Source organism: Doryrhamphus excisus, chromosome 18, assembly GCF_030265055.1.
Source record: "Doryrhamphus excisus isolate RoL2022-K1 chromosome 18, RoL_Dexc_1.0, whole genome shotgun sequence".
NCBI classification, from domain to species: domain Eukaryota; kingdom Metazoa; phylum Chordata; class Actinopteri; order Syngnathiformes; family Syngnathidae; genus Doryrhamphus; species Doryrhamphus excisus.
In genome coordinates this window covers 11,500,188-11,515,133 of record NC_080483.1, presented here as the reverse complement: position 1 = coordinate 11,515,133, position 14,946 = coordinate 11,500,188, and the positions used below count along the sequence as shown (strand labels likewise).

Genomic DNA, 14,946 nt, shown 5'->3' with positions numbered 1-14,946 from the left:
TGAGGATAAGCAGTAGAAAATGAATGAATGTTTTGACATCTGTCTTGTATTGCAACTTAATAGATTGATAAATCATTTTTAACCTCAAAGATAAATTATGTACTGTATTATTTTGTGAGTAATCACTATATATTTATATATTTCAGAATGTTTTGCACATGTGTGATATGTTAAAAAGCCTATGATGCTCATGTAGGCTCCAGCCTCCTGCAGGATCCCTGCCAGCCAGGGGAGGCTTTTTATTGGCTATGAATGAGACAAACACCGCCTGGTAGTCACATGGGTACACGGAGGAAGCAAGAAAAAAACCGCTTCCTGAAATGCTACTTGTCATGACTGCGTCTGTTTGCCTCTCTAGCGCGTACCCTTGTCTTTCATTATCCTTTTGTTTTTATTTTGTTTCTTTTTAACCGCGAGTCGATGCCGACGATGATTAGCAAAGTGAAAAGCGCTATGAACACGCTAGTGGGAGGGATGATGCCCCACGGCCACCACCACCATCACCACCACCACCATCACAACCATCACGCAGCAGGCTCACAGCCCGGAGGAGCGGACGGCCTGCCGCCTCGCTTCCCTTACGGCCGCCCGGACTTCTTGGAGCTCACCCCGGAGCTGCTGCAGTACTCCACGGAGCACGCATCGCGTCCGGTGCTGACGCTGAAGAGGGGCAGCAGGCTCCCCTGGCACACAGGATACGCTGAGTGGGTAGCGTCCATTTGTGGCTTCTTATGTCTTTTTCATAATGTTTTGGACATTTTGAAAGTATTTGCTGCCGCCGCAGAACCCACAGCAGCTCACAGAGCACTGCAGCATCTGCATTATCTTCTGCCCTCAGGTTCTGCTGCACAGGTTCTCAGTTTATGCTGATAAGGTTTTACCATTGGGTTCTACTACTTAGGTTCAAAACGGTTTTAAGGTTTTGCACCTAACCTGTTGCTGAATTGTTACTCCTCTCAGGTTCTATTGCATAGGTTCTACCCTCAGATTGAGCTGAATGTGTATTGCGTCTTATTTATGAGGTTCTGCCACATGGGTTATGTTCTCAGCTACTGGTGCATAGGCCTATGTTCTGCCCTCAGTACCTAGGTCTTAGTCTCACTTTACGCTGTTCTTCCCTCAGGTTCTGCAGGTTCTATTTAAAGTTTCTGATGATAGGTTTCGCAACTTAGCTGTGACCCTGCTCTGTGCTGCACTCCTGATGCATAATATAAGTTCTACCTCTCATCTGTTGCTTCATAGGTGCCACTTACGGGTTCTGCTGCTAAAGTTCTACCATCAGTTTATGCTGCACAGGGACTTCCACCGAGATCTGTTATATCTTCAGGGTTCTACCGCAAATTTCTGCTGCATAGATATTAGGCTGGTCCTGCTGCTTCGGTTCTAGTTTGAGCTTGTGCACTTGCTACCCTCATCTATTGCTGGGTTCTCTTTTATGGGTTCCATCCCTGTTTATGTGGTGTAGGTTTTTATCAGCGTATACTGTACTGTAAATGGTAACCTTTTACTACACACGTTCTAGCCTCCTTCTGGTTCTACTCCTTAGTTGTGATTGTAGAGTTCTGACCCATAGGTGCTGCATAGGTTCACTTCCCATGATATGCTTTATAATTATTATAATTATAATTATTAATTGAGTGGTTAGCGCGCAGACCTCACAGCTAGGAGACCAGGGTTCAATTCCACCCTCGGCCATCTCTGTGTGGAGTTTGCATGTTCTCCTCATGCATGCATGGTTGCTCCAGTTTCCTCCCACATTCCAAAAACATGCTAGGTTAATTGGTGACTCCAAATTGTCCATAGGTATGAATGTGAGTATGAATGGTTGTTTGTCTATATGTGCCCTGTGATTGGCTGGCGACCACTCCAGGGTGTTGTACCCCGCCCACGACCCTCTGAGGATAAGCGGTAGAAAATGAATGAATGAATAATTATTAACTCATACGTTTTACTCCTTAACTGCAGCTTCTGTTGCAAAAGTTATACGAGATATTCTATTTTGCTGCAGAGATTTTAGCAGTTACAGCACTTGTAACTCTTATCTACTGATGATGCAGAGATTCTCAAAGTACTCCAGGGTGCCTTGACTGCAAAGGTTCTATCCCTTGTGTTCTCATAGCAGTGCAACAAGACAAGTTATTGTCCTTTGGAGGTAAGAAGTGCAAAGCTTTCATGTTTCCACTAACACAAGAGTGGAGGAACAAGACTCTAGAACAAGAGGTTCTAGAGTGGATACATTTTAATTCACTGCATTTTTGCTCCACAAAGTTATATTTAGAGGCACAAAACATGCTGTAGAATTCAAACCTGACTAGTCTCTTGTATTCTATGTAAGTGTACAGCAGATGCTTTAGTCTCAGATACACCTGCACTACTTACGGCCTGTACGCCTTCTTTGGAACGTTCCCTGCAGTGCAAAAACATTCCTTTCTCCATTTGTGTCTGTGTACAGTATGTGAACCTGATGAGAGAAACAGAAAAACAAACTGAGTCATGCTGAGAGGTCAAGAGAATAGTTTATTGTGTTCATCATTAAAAGCATTTGCAAGTGTAATAGTTGAGGTCCTAAACTGTATGACAAGTGAAGTCCATTAGCTCTGCCCTCTTTAGGTTCATGTGCTCATGGCCCGATGATAGACTGTCCAGCCGGAGGGCACAAAGCTGCCCAAAATTCTGATACTCTGCAGGATTATGTTTGTTTGCACTCTGTATCTGACACGCCATAGTCGTGTTGCTATTTCTGTGGCGTTGCATGGTTTTTATCGACGCTAACTGATACTGCAGCACATGCAAGTGGATGTGCAAGTGCACTTATACTAAAGTGCTTTTGTCTAATAGCTGCATATATCAGTACACATACAAAAGCCGGATACAGAGGGCAGAAATAAAATCAATATTTTGTTTCTGTAAGTTATTATTAATGGGGGTGTAATGGTACATGTATTCGTGAACAGGTTTTTAAGTCCAGAACATTCTGTACGGTACAGAGGTGAGTTCTCACATGAAATAAGTAACTACAGCTGTCATGCTGTTGTTTATGTTTCTTTTTTTTAATATTAAAGTTGTTAATGCAAAAATTATTAAAGGGGACCTATTATTTTCATTTCTTGACCATTTGTATTGAGGTGCGGACTCCTTTAGAGCAGCTACACACAATAACCAGCACAGAAAGCGTTCTAGTTCTTCCAGAATCTGTACCTATTCAGTTGTATTTCTTTGGATTCCGTGGTTCTGTGGTTTTAAAACGGTCTGTTTTAATGTATTCCACTCACAGCCCGCTTCCAGGCCCGCCCAATCTGCTGTGGTTGGTCACACTTCCCGAAAGAGAGTTTTGACCCATCCCAAACTTCTTTTAGGGTTCACTTCCAAACCTCATCGTCCGAAACTGTGGCATCGTTTAACACGAGAATACAACATTCTAACTACACTTATAGGTCAGAAAAGTGGAAAAATCATAATAGGTAATGAATTATTATAGAATTTACACATAGAGGGCTGCGCGGTGATGAAGTGGTTAGCGCGCAGGGCTCACAGATAGGAGACACAAGTTCAATTCCACCCTCGGCCATCTCTGTGTGGTGTTTGTATGTTCTCCCACACTCCAAAAACATGCTAGGTTAATTGGCGACTCCAAATTGTCCATAGGTATGAATGTGAGTGTGAATGGTTGTTTGTCTATATGTGCCATGTGATTGGCTGGCGACCCTCGTGTGGATAAATGGTAGAAAATGAATGAATGAATTTACACATAGAATTCTCACGTGCTGCGAAATTAAATATGCCATATTAGATGTTAGAGGTTTGTACTAGTATCAACAACAATCATCATGTATTATGTGCTTGTGCCTGAGCCACAAGACATTTTTAAATCACAGGCAAATCAGGAAGTGCATTGCAACGTCTAACGTCTTCGTCTTTGCTAACTCATCCAAACAATTCTTTTTCATGGCACAGAAAGTGTGTGGATGGACAAATGGCATTTATTCACTAAATGCTCGTCCACTTCCTCTTGTGTGTGGTGCCACCACACAGACTTTAAACAGTCACAAGTTGTTGTGATGTCTTGTTGGTGGAGGTTGTGTGCTGCTGGTTTCAGAATCACATCCTCCTGCGCTGCTGACGTTATGTTCAATTAAAGGTCATGAGGGTCATGTGATTGTGAGTGAGTCCTCATTGCACAATTGGGGACTCATTCTGTTACATTCAACTCAATACGGGTGGCATTATTTAGCATTTCATGACGTATTAAAAATATAATGCAATTACATTATTTACAGATGTATTCATTATTTAAATCAGATATGTCTTGAACATTTTACAGTGCAGTCTCACCAAAATAAGTTGAAAGTAAGTACTTTCTTTTACTTGTTCTTCTTTGTATGTAAATAATGTAAATATTATGGTATATAATATATTATGTGATGTAATGTGAAGTTCAAAGTAATTGTGGTCAATATGTGCATAATTAATTCACTATATATGTACATTTATAGCAAATATGCTACACACTATAACCCGCACAGAAAGCCTTCTAGATCTTCCAAAAGCTGCACCTATTCTAGCTGTATTTTCTTGGATTTGGATTTCTGTTAATTTATTTCAACCACGGCCCACCTCAGGGCACGCCCACTCCGCTGTGATTGTTCAAAGTGCTCCTGAGTACTTCTAGACTACTGCCGAACCCCACTTCCTAGTTTTGTCGGTATAGGAGTTGATAATAAATGAATAAACCTGTTATATAGGTACATGAAAAGTGGTTAGGAGTTACTTGAAGGTCATGAGCCATTGATTGGAGACTCCTGACTTGCGTGTATGAACGTTTAATTATTATTATTATTATTTTTTTTTTTTACTCACTTTATTCAGTATTCATCTTTAACTCATCTGTCCTTATTTTAATAATCCTTTTCAGTGACATTTTTGGGGACAATATGCAAAGCAAGGAAGTTTTGTATGCCTTTGGATGCTAGTTTATGGTCCAGTAGCAGTGACGCTTAGTGATGTCATCATCCAGGGCGGTATGCCCAGGTGAAAACACGTATGTGTGCTGCAAAACTTCCGTCATTTGTGTATTCTTGCTTGCAGGAGACAGTTTGTAAGTTTGGTGGAGATTTGCTTATAAGTACTGCGATCCATTTTACCTCCATTGATTGCTTCAGTAGCGTAAAATTCAACAAGCAATATATTATTGTAAAGCAGATTTTCTTCAGTTGGTGTCGGTTTTCAACTTAATGCTCCCATGCACAGACAACATTCTGACAACAAGTCAGAATCAAGCAGGAGTAAAAAGAGGACTGAAGGTTTTAATATAGATGATGTCTCTGCTGGTTGCGTGCCAGAGTGTCCAACATGTTGTTTGAGCCTTGGCAGCAAAGTTTGGATGACCATCGTGAGACTCTCTCGTAAGTCTCCCTCCTGCCATTAGTCCTAATGTGCACCATCCCTGCAGTGCCAGTCCCCTGCTTTCAACTGATTAGAAAGAAAAAAAAGCTTTCTTAAAAAAAAAAAAAAAAAAACATAATCCAGATTTGTGAGCTGTTGGCTTTGAGCCTCCCTCGTGTTATCAGAGATTGCGGGCAAGCCTTTCTGTGATGATCATAATCAGCTCAGCTATTTGGAAAGTGAGCGGTCAAAGGTTGTGTTTCCTTTTGTTTCCTTTGCCTCAATTTGTTTCCTTATGCTAGTAATCTCTCTCTGCATGCCTGAGTTTACAAGGGAATCTTAATGATAATACATGGAGTTCTGCAATAGGTATTATTATTACATGGCATTTAACCCTCGGCCATCTCTGTGTGGAATTTGCATGTTCTCCCCGTAAAATTGGCGACTCCAAATTGTCCATAGGTATGAATGTGAGTGTGAATGGTTGTTTGTCTATATGTGCCCTGTGATTGGCTGGCGACCAGTGCAGGGTGTCCCCTGCCTCTCGCCCGAAGACAGCTGGGATAGGCTCCAGGTCCCCCGTGACCCTCGTGAGGAAAAGATGAGTGAATGAATTATATGGCATTATGCTTGCTGGTAATGTGGTCTCCACAAATGTCCAATCAGATCAGAAAAGGTTACTACATTTATCAGTAGTTGCTTTTTGAAAAACTATTGTGACAAAGTGGCTAAGCTTGAAACACTGATCCCTCCTGCTATGTATTTTTCTTCTGTGGCAGGTGATAAGCTACACAAGTAGCGCCAAAGGGTGAGTAGGTAGCGCCAAATTTATTTGTGATGGTCCAAATGTATTAATTGTAGCAATGTCACTCCCCCTAATTTCTGAAGTGTCTGAGCAAACAGTTGTCCCTTGCTATATCATCATTATATTGTGTTTTTTCAAAAATAATTATAATATAATATAATGATACAATAATTAATAAATGCTCGTGGTTTAATAAGGCCTCTTATTAGCAAAAACCTACAATGACAGGTTTTACCACCACGTCATACAGGGATTGGAATGACCATAAATATAATATAAATGTAGCTGTTGTCCTAGAATAGTGAGGCGTTCAGGTGCACTTGTAATTATTTTCATTCATTCATTCATTCTACCGCTTTTCCTCATGAGGGTCGCGGGGGTGCTGGAGCCTATCCCAGCTGTCTTTGGGCGAGAGGCGGGGTACACCCTGGACTAGTTGCCAGCCAATCACAGGGCACATATAGACAAACAACCATTCACACTCACATTCATAGTACTCCAGTACCCAGAGAAAACCCACGCATTCACGGGGAGAACATGTAAACTCCACACAGAGATGGCCGAGGGTGGCATTGAACTCGGGTCTTCTAGCTGTGAGGTCTGCGTGCTAACCACTTGACCGCCGTGCAACCCATTCCATATTATTATGATTATTAATTTCTATATGGTCCTTTACAGATACAGTTAATATATTGGACCCTATGGGCTTGTGCAAATGTACCTCAAGTCGTGTACTTAAATCCAAATGAGGATGAATGAACGTTATATTTGCTGGCTGTGCAAATAAAATAAATATGTGATTATGAAACGGCAATGATCCATGGCTGTTTTCTATTTCATTAAATGTCTCTGCACAGTTTCCCGCCACTCTGCAAATCATCATTCTGTCAACACAAACACATACAGCGCAAAATGATGCTGCGAGAGCTCCGAGCAGTGCTCTGCTTTAAAGCCATTATCCGCCGCAGGATTGGCTCGTAATTAATCCCTCCTACAAGTTCCCTGTGGGGCATGTCTGCAATCTGCCCCACTTTGTTTTTTTTGTCATGTTGCTATTTTGTTAAGATGTTTTCACAGCTAACTTGTGGCTTCTCCACTCATCAGGGTGATCAACGCGGGAAAGAGCATGTTGAATGAGGACCAGGCCTCCTGCGAGAAACTGTTTGTGAGGAAGCCGAGCGGCAAACATCGCAACTCTACTCTGCTGGAGGACAACGGGGTGAGCCAAGGACAGACTGCAACAACAAGAGCCAATCAGGGACAAGGGGAATATGAGCTAGAACGTCTGGCAGCCACAGTAGCTCATCTTTTATAGTGTTAATCAAAGTCTTGGTGTTTTGAAGGGAAAGTCACATGGGGTACATCGGAACCTCTAAAGTTGAATGTCTTTACACAATTCGTAATTCCACCAAGACTGCACGGTGGTCGAGTGGTTAGCGTGCAGACCTCACAGTTGGGAGACCAAGGTTCAAGTCCACCCTCGGCCATCTCTGTGTGGAGTTTGCATGTTCTCCCCGTGCATGCGTGGGTTTTTGTCCATAGGTATGAATGTGAGTGTGAATGGTTGTTTGTCTATATGTGCCCTGTGATTGGCTGGCGACCAGTCCAGGGTGTACCCTGCCTCTCGCCCGAAGACAACTGGGATAGGCTCTAGCACCCCCTGCGACCCTCGTGAGGATAAGCGGTAGAAAATGAATTAATGAATAATTCCACCAAAATCTGAGCAAAGTGGATAAATGTGATGACTGAGATGTCCTGGCTACTCAGTACAATATGACAATATCAACAATAGTAAATGACATAATTATAGTAAAATTGATGTAGTAGTTCTTCTTTTTCTGACTATTAGAAAATTCAGCAATTTGTCTGTCACTATGAACTTTGACCTCATCTGGGAGTGGATGTTTTGTATATGTTTTCTATATGTTTTGATACCAGTATCATTTCCCATACCACCTCAGTCCAAGCTTTATTTGTCCCAAATCTTACTTTCCAGGATGGCACGGGAATCCCACTTTTCTTCTGGGGGGTCTTCGATGGACATGCCGGCTCCGGTGCAGCCATCATGGCCTCCAAGCTTCTTCACCGTCTCATCAGGGACCGTCTGGGTGAAATATACCACTTGCTGAAAAACCACGGCAACCCGCCTCCCATCTGCTTAGCTAAAAACGGCAGCCCTTACCAGGTTGAAACCAAGAAGGGGACAGTGCAGGAACCGGAGGAACCCGATGCCGTCAGCGACTCCGCTATGCGTTTTCACATGGAGAAGGTGGTCAGTCTGGAGAGCCTCGTGATGGGCGTCATTGAGACTGCCTTCAAGCAGATGGTGAGCAGATAGTGAACTCATGTAAGATTTCAGCAAGATGTTTTCATTCATTCTTTCCACATTTTTTTCCAGGATGACCTGATAGAAAATGAGAAAGCATCCTATACCATCTCTGGTGGCTGTTGTGCCTTAGCTGCCATTCATATGATGGGCAAACTCTATGTGGCCAATGCTGGAGATAGCAGGTGAGACCAAGACTGTTGTATTATAATAATCCCCTCACTTATCACGAGAGTCACGGAGGTGCTGGAGCCTATCCCAGCTGTCTTCAGGCGAGAGGCGGGGTACACCCTGGACTGGTCGCCAGCCAATCACAGGGCACATATAGACAAACAACCATTCACACTCACATTCATACCTATGAACAATTTGGAGTCACCAATTAACCTAGCATGTTTTTGGAATGTGGGAGGAAACCGGAGTACCCGGAGAAAACCCACAAATTATTTACCAATTTTGTGACTTTGAATTGCTTTATGCCATTGCTTTAATATTGTTGTTTGATGCTTTTGTGTTGTATGTATTGTACATATTTACTGTATTGATATTTGTAATTTTATATAATGTTGTTCTTATTTTCAGCACTCCCCTCACCCGTCAAAGTGCTTTTGCTCTTTGTTCAGGCTGCATTTGTAAATAAGAATTTGTTCTTAAATTGCTTGCCTGGGTTAATAAAGGTATAATTAAAAAAAATAATAATAATAATAATACTGCACCCTCAGGTCATAAAAAATATTTTTAAAGAAAATAAAAAATTGTTGGGGCTGCACGGCGGATCGAGCGGTTAGCACACAGGCCTCACAGCTAGGAGATCCGAGTTCAATTCCATCCTCGGCCATCTCTGAGTGGCATTTGCATGTTCTCCCCGTGCATGCGTGGGTTTTCTCCGGGTACTCCAGTTTCCTCCCACATTCCAAAAACATGCTAGGTTAATTGGCGACTCCAAATTGTCCATAGGTATGAATGTGAGTGTGAATGGTTGTTTGTCTATATGTGCCCTGTGATTGGCTGGCGACCAGTGCAGGGTGTACCCCGCCTCTCGCTCGAAGACATAGGCTCTAGCACCCCCCTGCGACCCTGAGTGAATGAATGAAAAAAATTTTTTATTGTGTCTGTATGTGTTTCTAACTTTTTTTCTTTTTTTATAATTATAGAGCTATAATAATCCGGAATAAAGAAATTATTCCCATGACGAATGAGTTTACACCAGAGTCAGAGCGACAAAGGCTACAGTATCTGGTACTTCATGAATCACTTGTATTGATATATACAAGAAATGTTCTCTTTTAATCCATTTTGATGTCACCGCTCTTTCTTTTTTCATTTCCAGGGATTCCTGAGGCCGGAGCTCTTGGGCAATGAATTTACTCACATGGAGTTCCCACGTAGGATCCAGCACAGTGAGCTGGGCAAGAAGATGCTCTACAGAGACCACACCATGACTGGATGGTAAACCCGACAGCGTTCCCTAATGTTCATTCAACCAACCATTAACCACTACTATCCTCCATTAGCATGCTTATGGATTTGCATTCTGTCTCTAAAACAGCAGCTAATGAACGATAGCACTGTAAGTGCATCTCTACTGAGTTCCAATTAAAAGAAACAGTAGGATAAACACTCTATTCTGGTTTGTAGAAATAGTTGTGGAAATAGTCTGTCCCAAAGTCTGATTGTTGCCATGGTAAAGAAAGAGTACAGGCAAAGTTTGAAGTAACTTTCCTGATGGTCAACAAATAACAAAATAAGTTAGCCAAGCATGAAACATAAACGATAGACCCCTAACCTTAACTTTCATTGATTAACAATAAATGACGTGCTGTATTTTTTTTTGCTTTTAATATTCCTCATTTCTCTTCATCTGTTCTTTCGTCTTTTGGCCAAAAAAAGACAAGCAAAACTGTGGAGCGGGTGGGGTCAAGGGGGGCATAAGGCTTTCATTTCAATGCAGACCTACCAACATGTACACATTTTACTACTAACCATGCAATTTGACTCTTGAATATGCATGAATGCACCATTCTGTTGCATTTTCCTGGTTTCATTTTTAAATTAATACATATTATCAGTTTCTCCATTATTTCAAATCGGGGCAGGCTGAAATTGTTTTTGTCTCGGGGGGGTGACATAAAATAATTGAGAAGCACTTTTGTTGAAACATATCCCCAATGTATAATTAATTTCAATTTAAATAACATTTTAACATTCCTGCATGGTGTAAAAATAACTTGTATAATAAAACGATGATAAAATGAAACTGCTCCCCCTTTGAAGAAACACATGCCTGACACAAGGTTGTGTAATTGGTATTTCCTTGTGATATTTAATTTTCAAATTCAGAATTGCATGACTTCAATAGTGTTGAAACTACAGGTTCCTGTGTATTTTCTACTATTTTATTATGATCGTTTTTTAAAAGTCGTTTTTTTTTCATGCAGGGCTTACAAGACAATTGTGGAAGATGATCTGAAATTTCCCCTCATATACGGAGAAGGTAAAAAGGTAAGTGGCATCACATCTTTGCTTCATAATCCCCTCATAAATGGATTTCCTTTCAAGTGAAGATCATTCCAATCCAATAAGCTATGTTTCATTTTTGTGTGTGTGTGTTCTTTTACATGTTTGTGTGTTATTCCATACAGGCAAGAGTCATGGCAACAATCGGAGTGACTCGTGGGCTGGGAGACCACGATCTGAAGGTGTACAACTCCAATATTTACATTAAGCCTTTCCTGTCCTGTGTCCCTGAGGTGAGCAGCCATCTTCACGCCCGCTGTAAAAAGTCATAATCATCTTTGATTCTTCTTTTTCTTTTTGGTTGTGAAACAGAAGGCAAAGGAAATATCTGTCACAATGACATATCTGACCAGAATATATGTATGACATATTAGTTTATAGTGTTTTTATAACTTCATAACTTTATGTTGTTGTGTGGGTCAAAAAATGGTATCTCCTTCAAATATATTGCATTTAACAGTCGATGGAGACTAGGGAGAGCAGCTGCACTCTAATTGTGTTAACACCTCCTATTCCACTAACCACAGCGTCTCTATAGTTTCCAGATACGTGGTCTACAATAGCCAATAATCACCAAGGTCATGAATGAGCACGGGGTCAAAAAGCATCTGCAGGATGTACGCAACCTCCTGTGCTCTTGTGTTTTTAAAGAACACCACAGGATGGCAGTAGGTGCATTTGAAGCATCATGAGTCCTCAGCATCCTGCAGCTTTATTTACCTATTTACCTCATGTGCTTTTCAATTCTAAATTCTAATTCAATTCAAAAAAGTCTAACCGGAAGGGATGGTGGTCAAAAGTGCATGCTGTGAGGGAGACAGCTCTATGGAAGAATTGGAGGCTGGAAGTCCAAAGTCCAAGCGGAAGATAGCACAAAGACAGTACAAGATGTATACCAAAAACTAGCGAGGACTACAGTGTGAGCATAATGTGGGAGACAAGAAGGAAATTCACCAGCATCTCCCAGAGTGCACTGGTGCAATCAGTTGCAATATTAATATTTATAATTAAAAAAAAAAAGATTCACTGGGATACATGGTAGTGTTCTACAACCATTCCGTAGTACAGTTAAGACTGAATACTGCATTCCAGGTCAGATGCAACACAATTCTAATATTGTCCCTCAATATCCTTCTGTCACAGGTACAGGTTTATAACTTTGATGACACCAAACACGGCCCAGATGACGTCCTGGTTATGGGAACAGACGGACTGTGGGACGTAACCACAGACAGGGACGTGGCGGATGCCGTGTCGGCCTACTTGTCCTGCTGTGACCCTTCTGACCCCATGAGGTAATGTGCTAATAGGTGTTTAGATGATGCCAATGATTTTATTTCAAACACGTTATTTATCCCAGATGGGCTATTTTAAAAGTAACAAAGAACAGTGTACAGAAGAACAAGAGAACAACAAACGGAAAATCACACAATAAATCAGAGACATTCATTCATTCATTCCTTTTCTACCGCTTATCCTGTGGGTGCTGGAGCCTATCCCAGCTGTCTTCGGGCGAGAGGCGGGGTACACCCTGGACTGGTCACCAGCCAATCACAGGGCACATATAGACAAACAACCATTCACACTCACATTCATACCTATGGACAATTTGGAGTCGCCAATTAACCTAGCATGTTTTTGGAATGTGGGAGGAAACCGGAGTACCCGGAGAAAACCCACGCATGCAATGGGAGAACATGCAAACTCCACACAGAGATGGCAGAGGGTGGAATTGAACTTGGGTCTCCTAGCTGTGCAGCTGAAATCAGAGACAAAGTTATGTAATTTAAAATAAAAAATGATAAATTTAATGAAGGTTGTGCAATATCTGGACAAGGAGTCACCTTTAGCACCTATGAGTCGCCAATTAACCTAGTTTTTGGAATGTGGGATGCCCGAGGGTGGAATCAAACTCGGGTCTCCTACCTGTGTGACATGTGTGCTAACCACTCACCACTGTGCAGCCCGGATGTAAACCAGTATTATGGAGCCGTTCGTGTCTGAGTTGAATAACTCTCTCAGTTATTATTTAACTTTTCAGGCATATTTTTTTCCCAGAAAGTTGCGTTTGAACTTTGACTTTGGAGGTTCCACTGTATTTTCACTATTTTTCCAGCAGGAAATGTGTAACTAAAAGCGAGGTCACAACTGGATGCATGATTCTTTGGTGGTGCGATTTTTTTGTGTTCCCAAAATCGCTGTGTTTTTGTTTTGTGGAGAACATAGTTGTGGTGACCACAAAGGACTAAGATCTCAACACACATGCCTGAACATGCCTCTTGGCTGCGCTATTTACATATGTGTGGACAAGACACATAGGACTCTGCAAGTGTGTGGCATTTTACCCAAACCTGACACTAGCAAACAAAAGATGTGCATTACAGATAGTTAAAAAATACAGCCAAACAATTAATACTAAGTTGTGAAAAGTCTATTTATAGAAATAATATTTGTGTTTTCTTTATGCAGGTACACGCTAGCAGCGCAGGACTTGCTGATGCGGTCTAGGGGAGTCCTAAAAGAACGTGGCTGGCGGCTTCCCAACGAAAGACTGGGCTCAGGCGATGACATTACTGTGTTTGTCATCCCTCTGGCTGGACATGAGGCGGAGACATGACCAAAAGGGACTTGTTAAAACCAGCTAGACTACACTAGCTGGCCACAAGAAGACTCGGATCCGAGCAGCAGCACCTTCATCAACCTTTAGATACGGACCCAGATCTTTTCACCTTGACCTCAAACCCGGCACCCAAACTCCAGGACAGGAGAGTCTGTCAGTTAGTCTCCTCCCTGGCGATGGTTATTAGTGAGATTGTGAAGTACTTCCTGTTTATGTTGAAGGCTGGGCAGCAACTAACATTGACTGTGCATCCTCATGCCTAAAATGTGACTCCTTTTTGTATAAAACAGCCTCTCTGTAGCACTCGCTCGATGTCGTAAAGAATGTGAGGAAACCAAAGAGATGCCTTCATGGCAGCAGGATGGAATGAAAACATAAGCAAAATAAAAGAGTATGGATTTTAAGTGATGTAAGTCAAATGGACCTTTTTGCACGCCACATTATCATCTGTCTGTGGGGGTGGGACAATACGCCATAATCACTGTTCCGTATGTAAGTCTAAATATATATAATAATTTCTTTTTAGGAAAGTATTGAAGCAGGCAAGTGTAGCAGTAATTGTTCGAACAGTCTGAATTATTTTATTTTTATTAGATGAAAGTTTATTATTAGCTGAAGTGATGCAAGAATTGTTCCAGATTGTACCCCCGTTTCCCATCCCATCTCGACTACACTGTTTTTGTCTTATCCAATCATTTGTGTACTTTTGCACTTCCTGTCCCTTAAAGGGATAGTTCAGATTTTTTGATGTGTACCATGTGGGAACTCAGTAAGCGTCAGTACTGTCTCCGAAAAACCCAAGTACCATTACACCCCTATCCGTCTGTATTCTTCTTTGTTAGCAATGAGAGAAGGACGGACTATAGGAATGTTATATTTTGTTTTTACAAGTTCATACATAAAAAGCATGGATCTCACTGGAGAACAACCTCGGTATAAGTTGTGATAATTCGCCCACATATGCCTTACCGAATAAAAGATGACATGTTTGTATTATCACATGATTGATTGAGGATTTTGCCCTTAAATGTTGTGTATACCTCTCTTTGTTTACTGTTTTCATGTTATTTAGTTTATCCATATATTTTTTTACAAGCATATGGGAAATGTTGTTTATATTTTTTCGTCCATAAGTGCTTGTTTAGAAAGGTTATGTATATACAGTATATGTATATATATATATATATATATATGTATATAGGACAAGGGTTACTAAAAGTGTTCCACATCAGAAATATATAACATTTTTCACATTTGTGCCTCTTCACCTTTTATTTTTGTCTTTAACCATAACAT

The 14,946-nt window shown here is 41.3% G+C and overlaps 1 protein-coding gene across 1 annotated transcript; it reads left to right on the top strand.

Annotated features, from left to right (window-relative positions):
* The first annotated feature begins 278 nt into the window (after positions 1 to 278).
* ppm1j (protein phosphatase, Mg2+/Mn2+ dependent, 1J) lies at positions 279 to 14,887 on the top strand. The gene is made up of 10 exons (XM_058055765.1): positions 279 to 704; positions 7,292 to 7,406; positions 8,184 to 8,513; positions 8,586 to 8,698; positions 9,668 to 9,752; positions 9,844 to 9,962; positions 10,952 to 11,015; positions 11,156 to 11,263; positions 12,174 to 12,325; positions 13,500 to 14,887. The coding sequence occupies exons 1-10, from the start codon at positions 421 to 423 to the stop codon at positions 13,645 to 13,647; spliced, it is 1,518 nt and encodes a 505-aa protein (XP_057911748.1). The 5' UTR covers positions 279 to 420; the 3' UTR covers positions 13,648 to 14,887.
* The last annotated feature ends 59 nt before the right edge of the window (positions 14,888 to 14,946 follow it).

Bases quoted from the DNA above. Each gene is read 5' to 3' on its own strand.
- ppm1j (XM_058055765.1), top strand. From the start codon at position 421: ATGCCGACGATGATTAGCAAAGTGAAAAGCGCTATGAACACGCTAGTG. The intron at 705-7,291 runs GTGGGTAGCGTC...TCCACTCATCAG, and splicing joins TGGCACACAGGATACGCTGA to GGTGATCAACGCGGGAAAGA. The intron at 12,326-13,499 runs GTAATGTGCTAA...TTCTTTATGCAG, and splicing joins GACCCTTCTGACCCCATGAG to GTACACGCTAGCAGCGCAGG.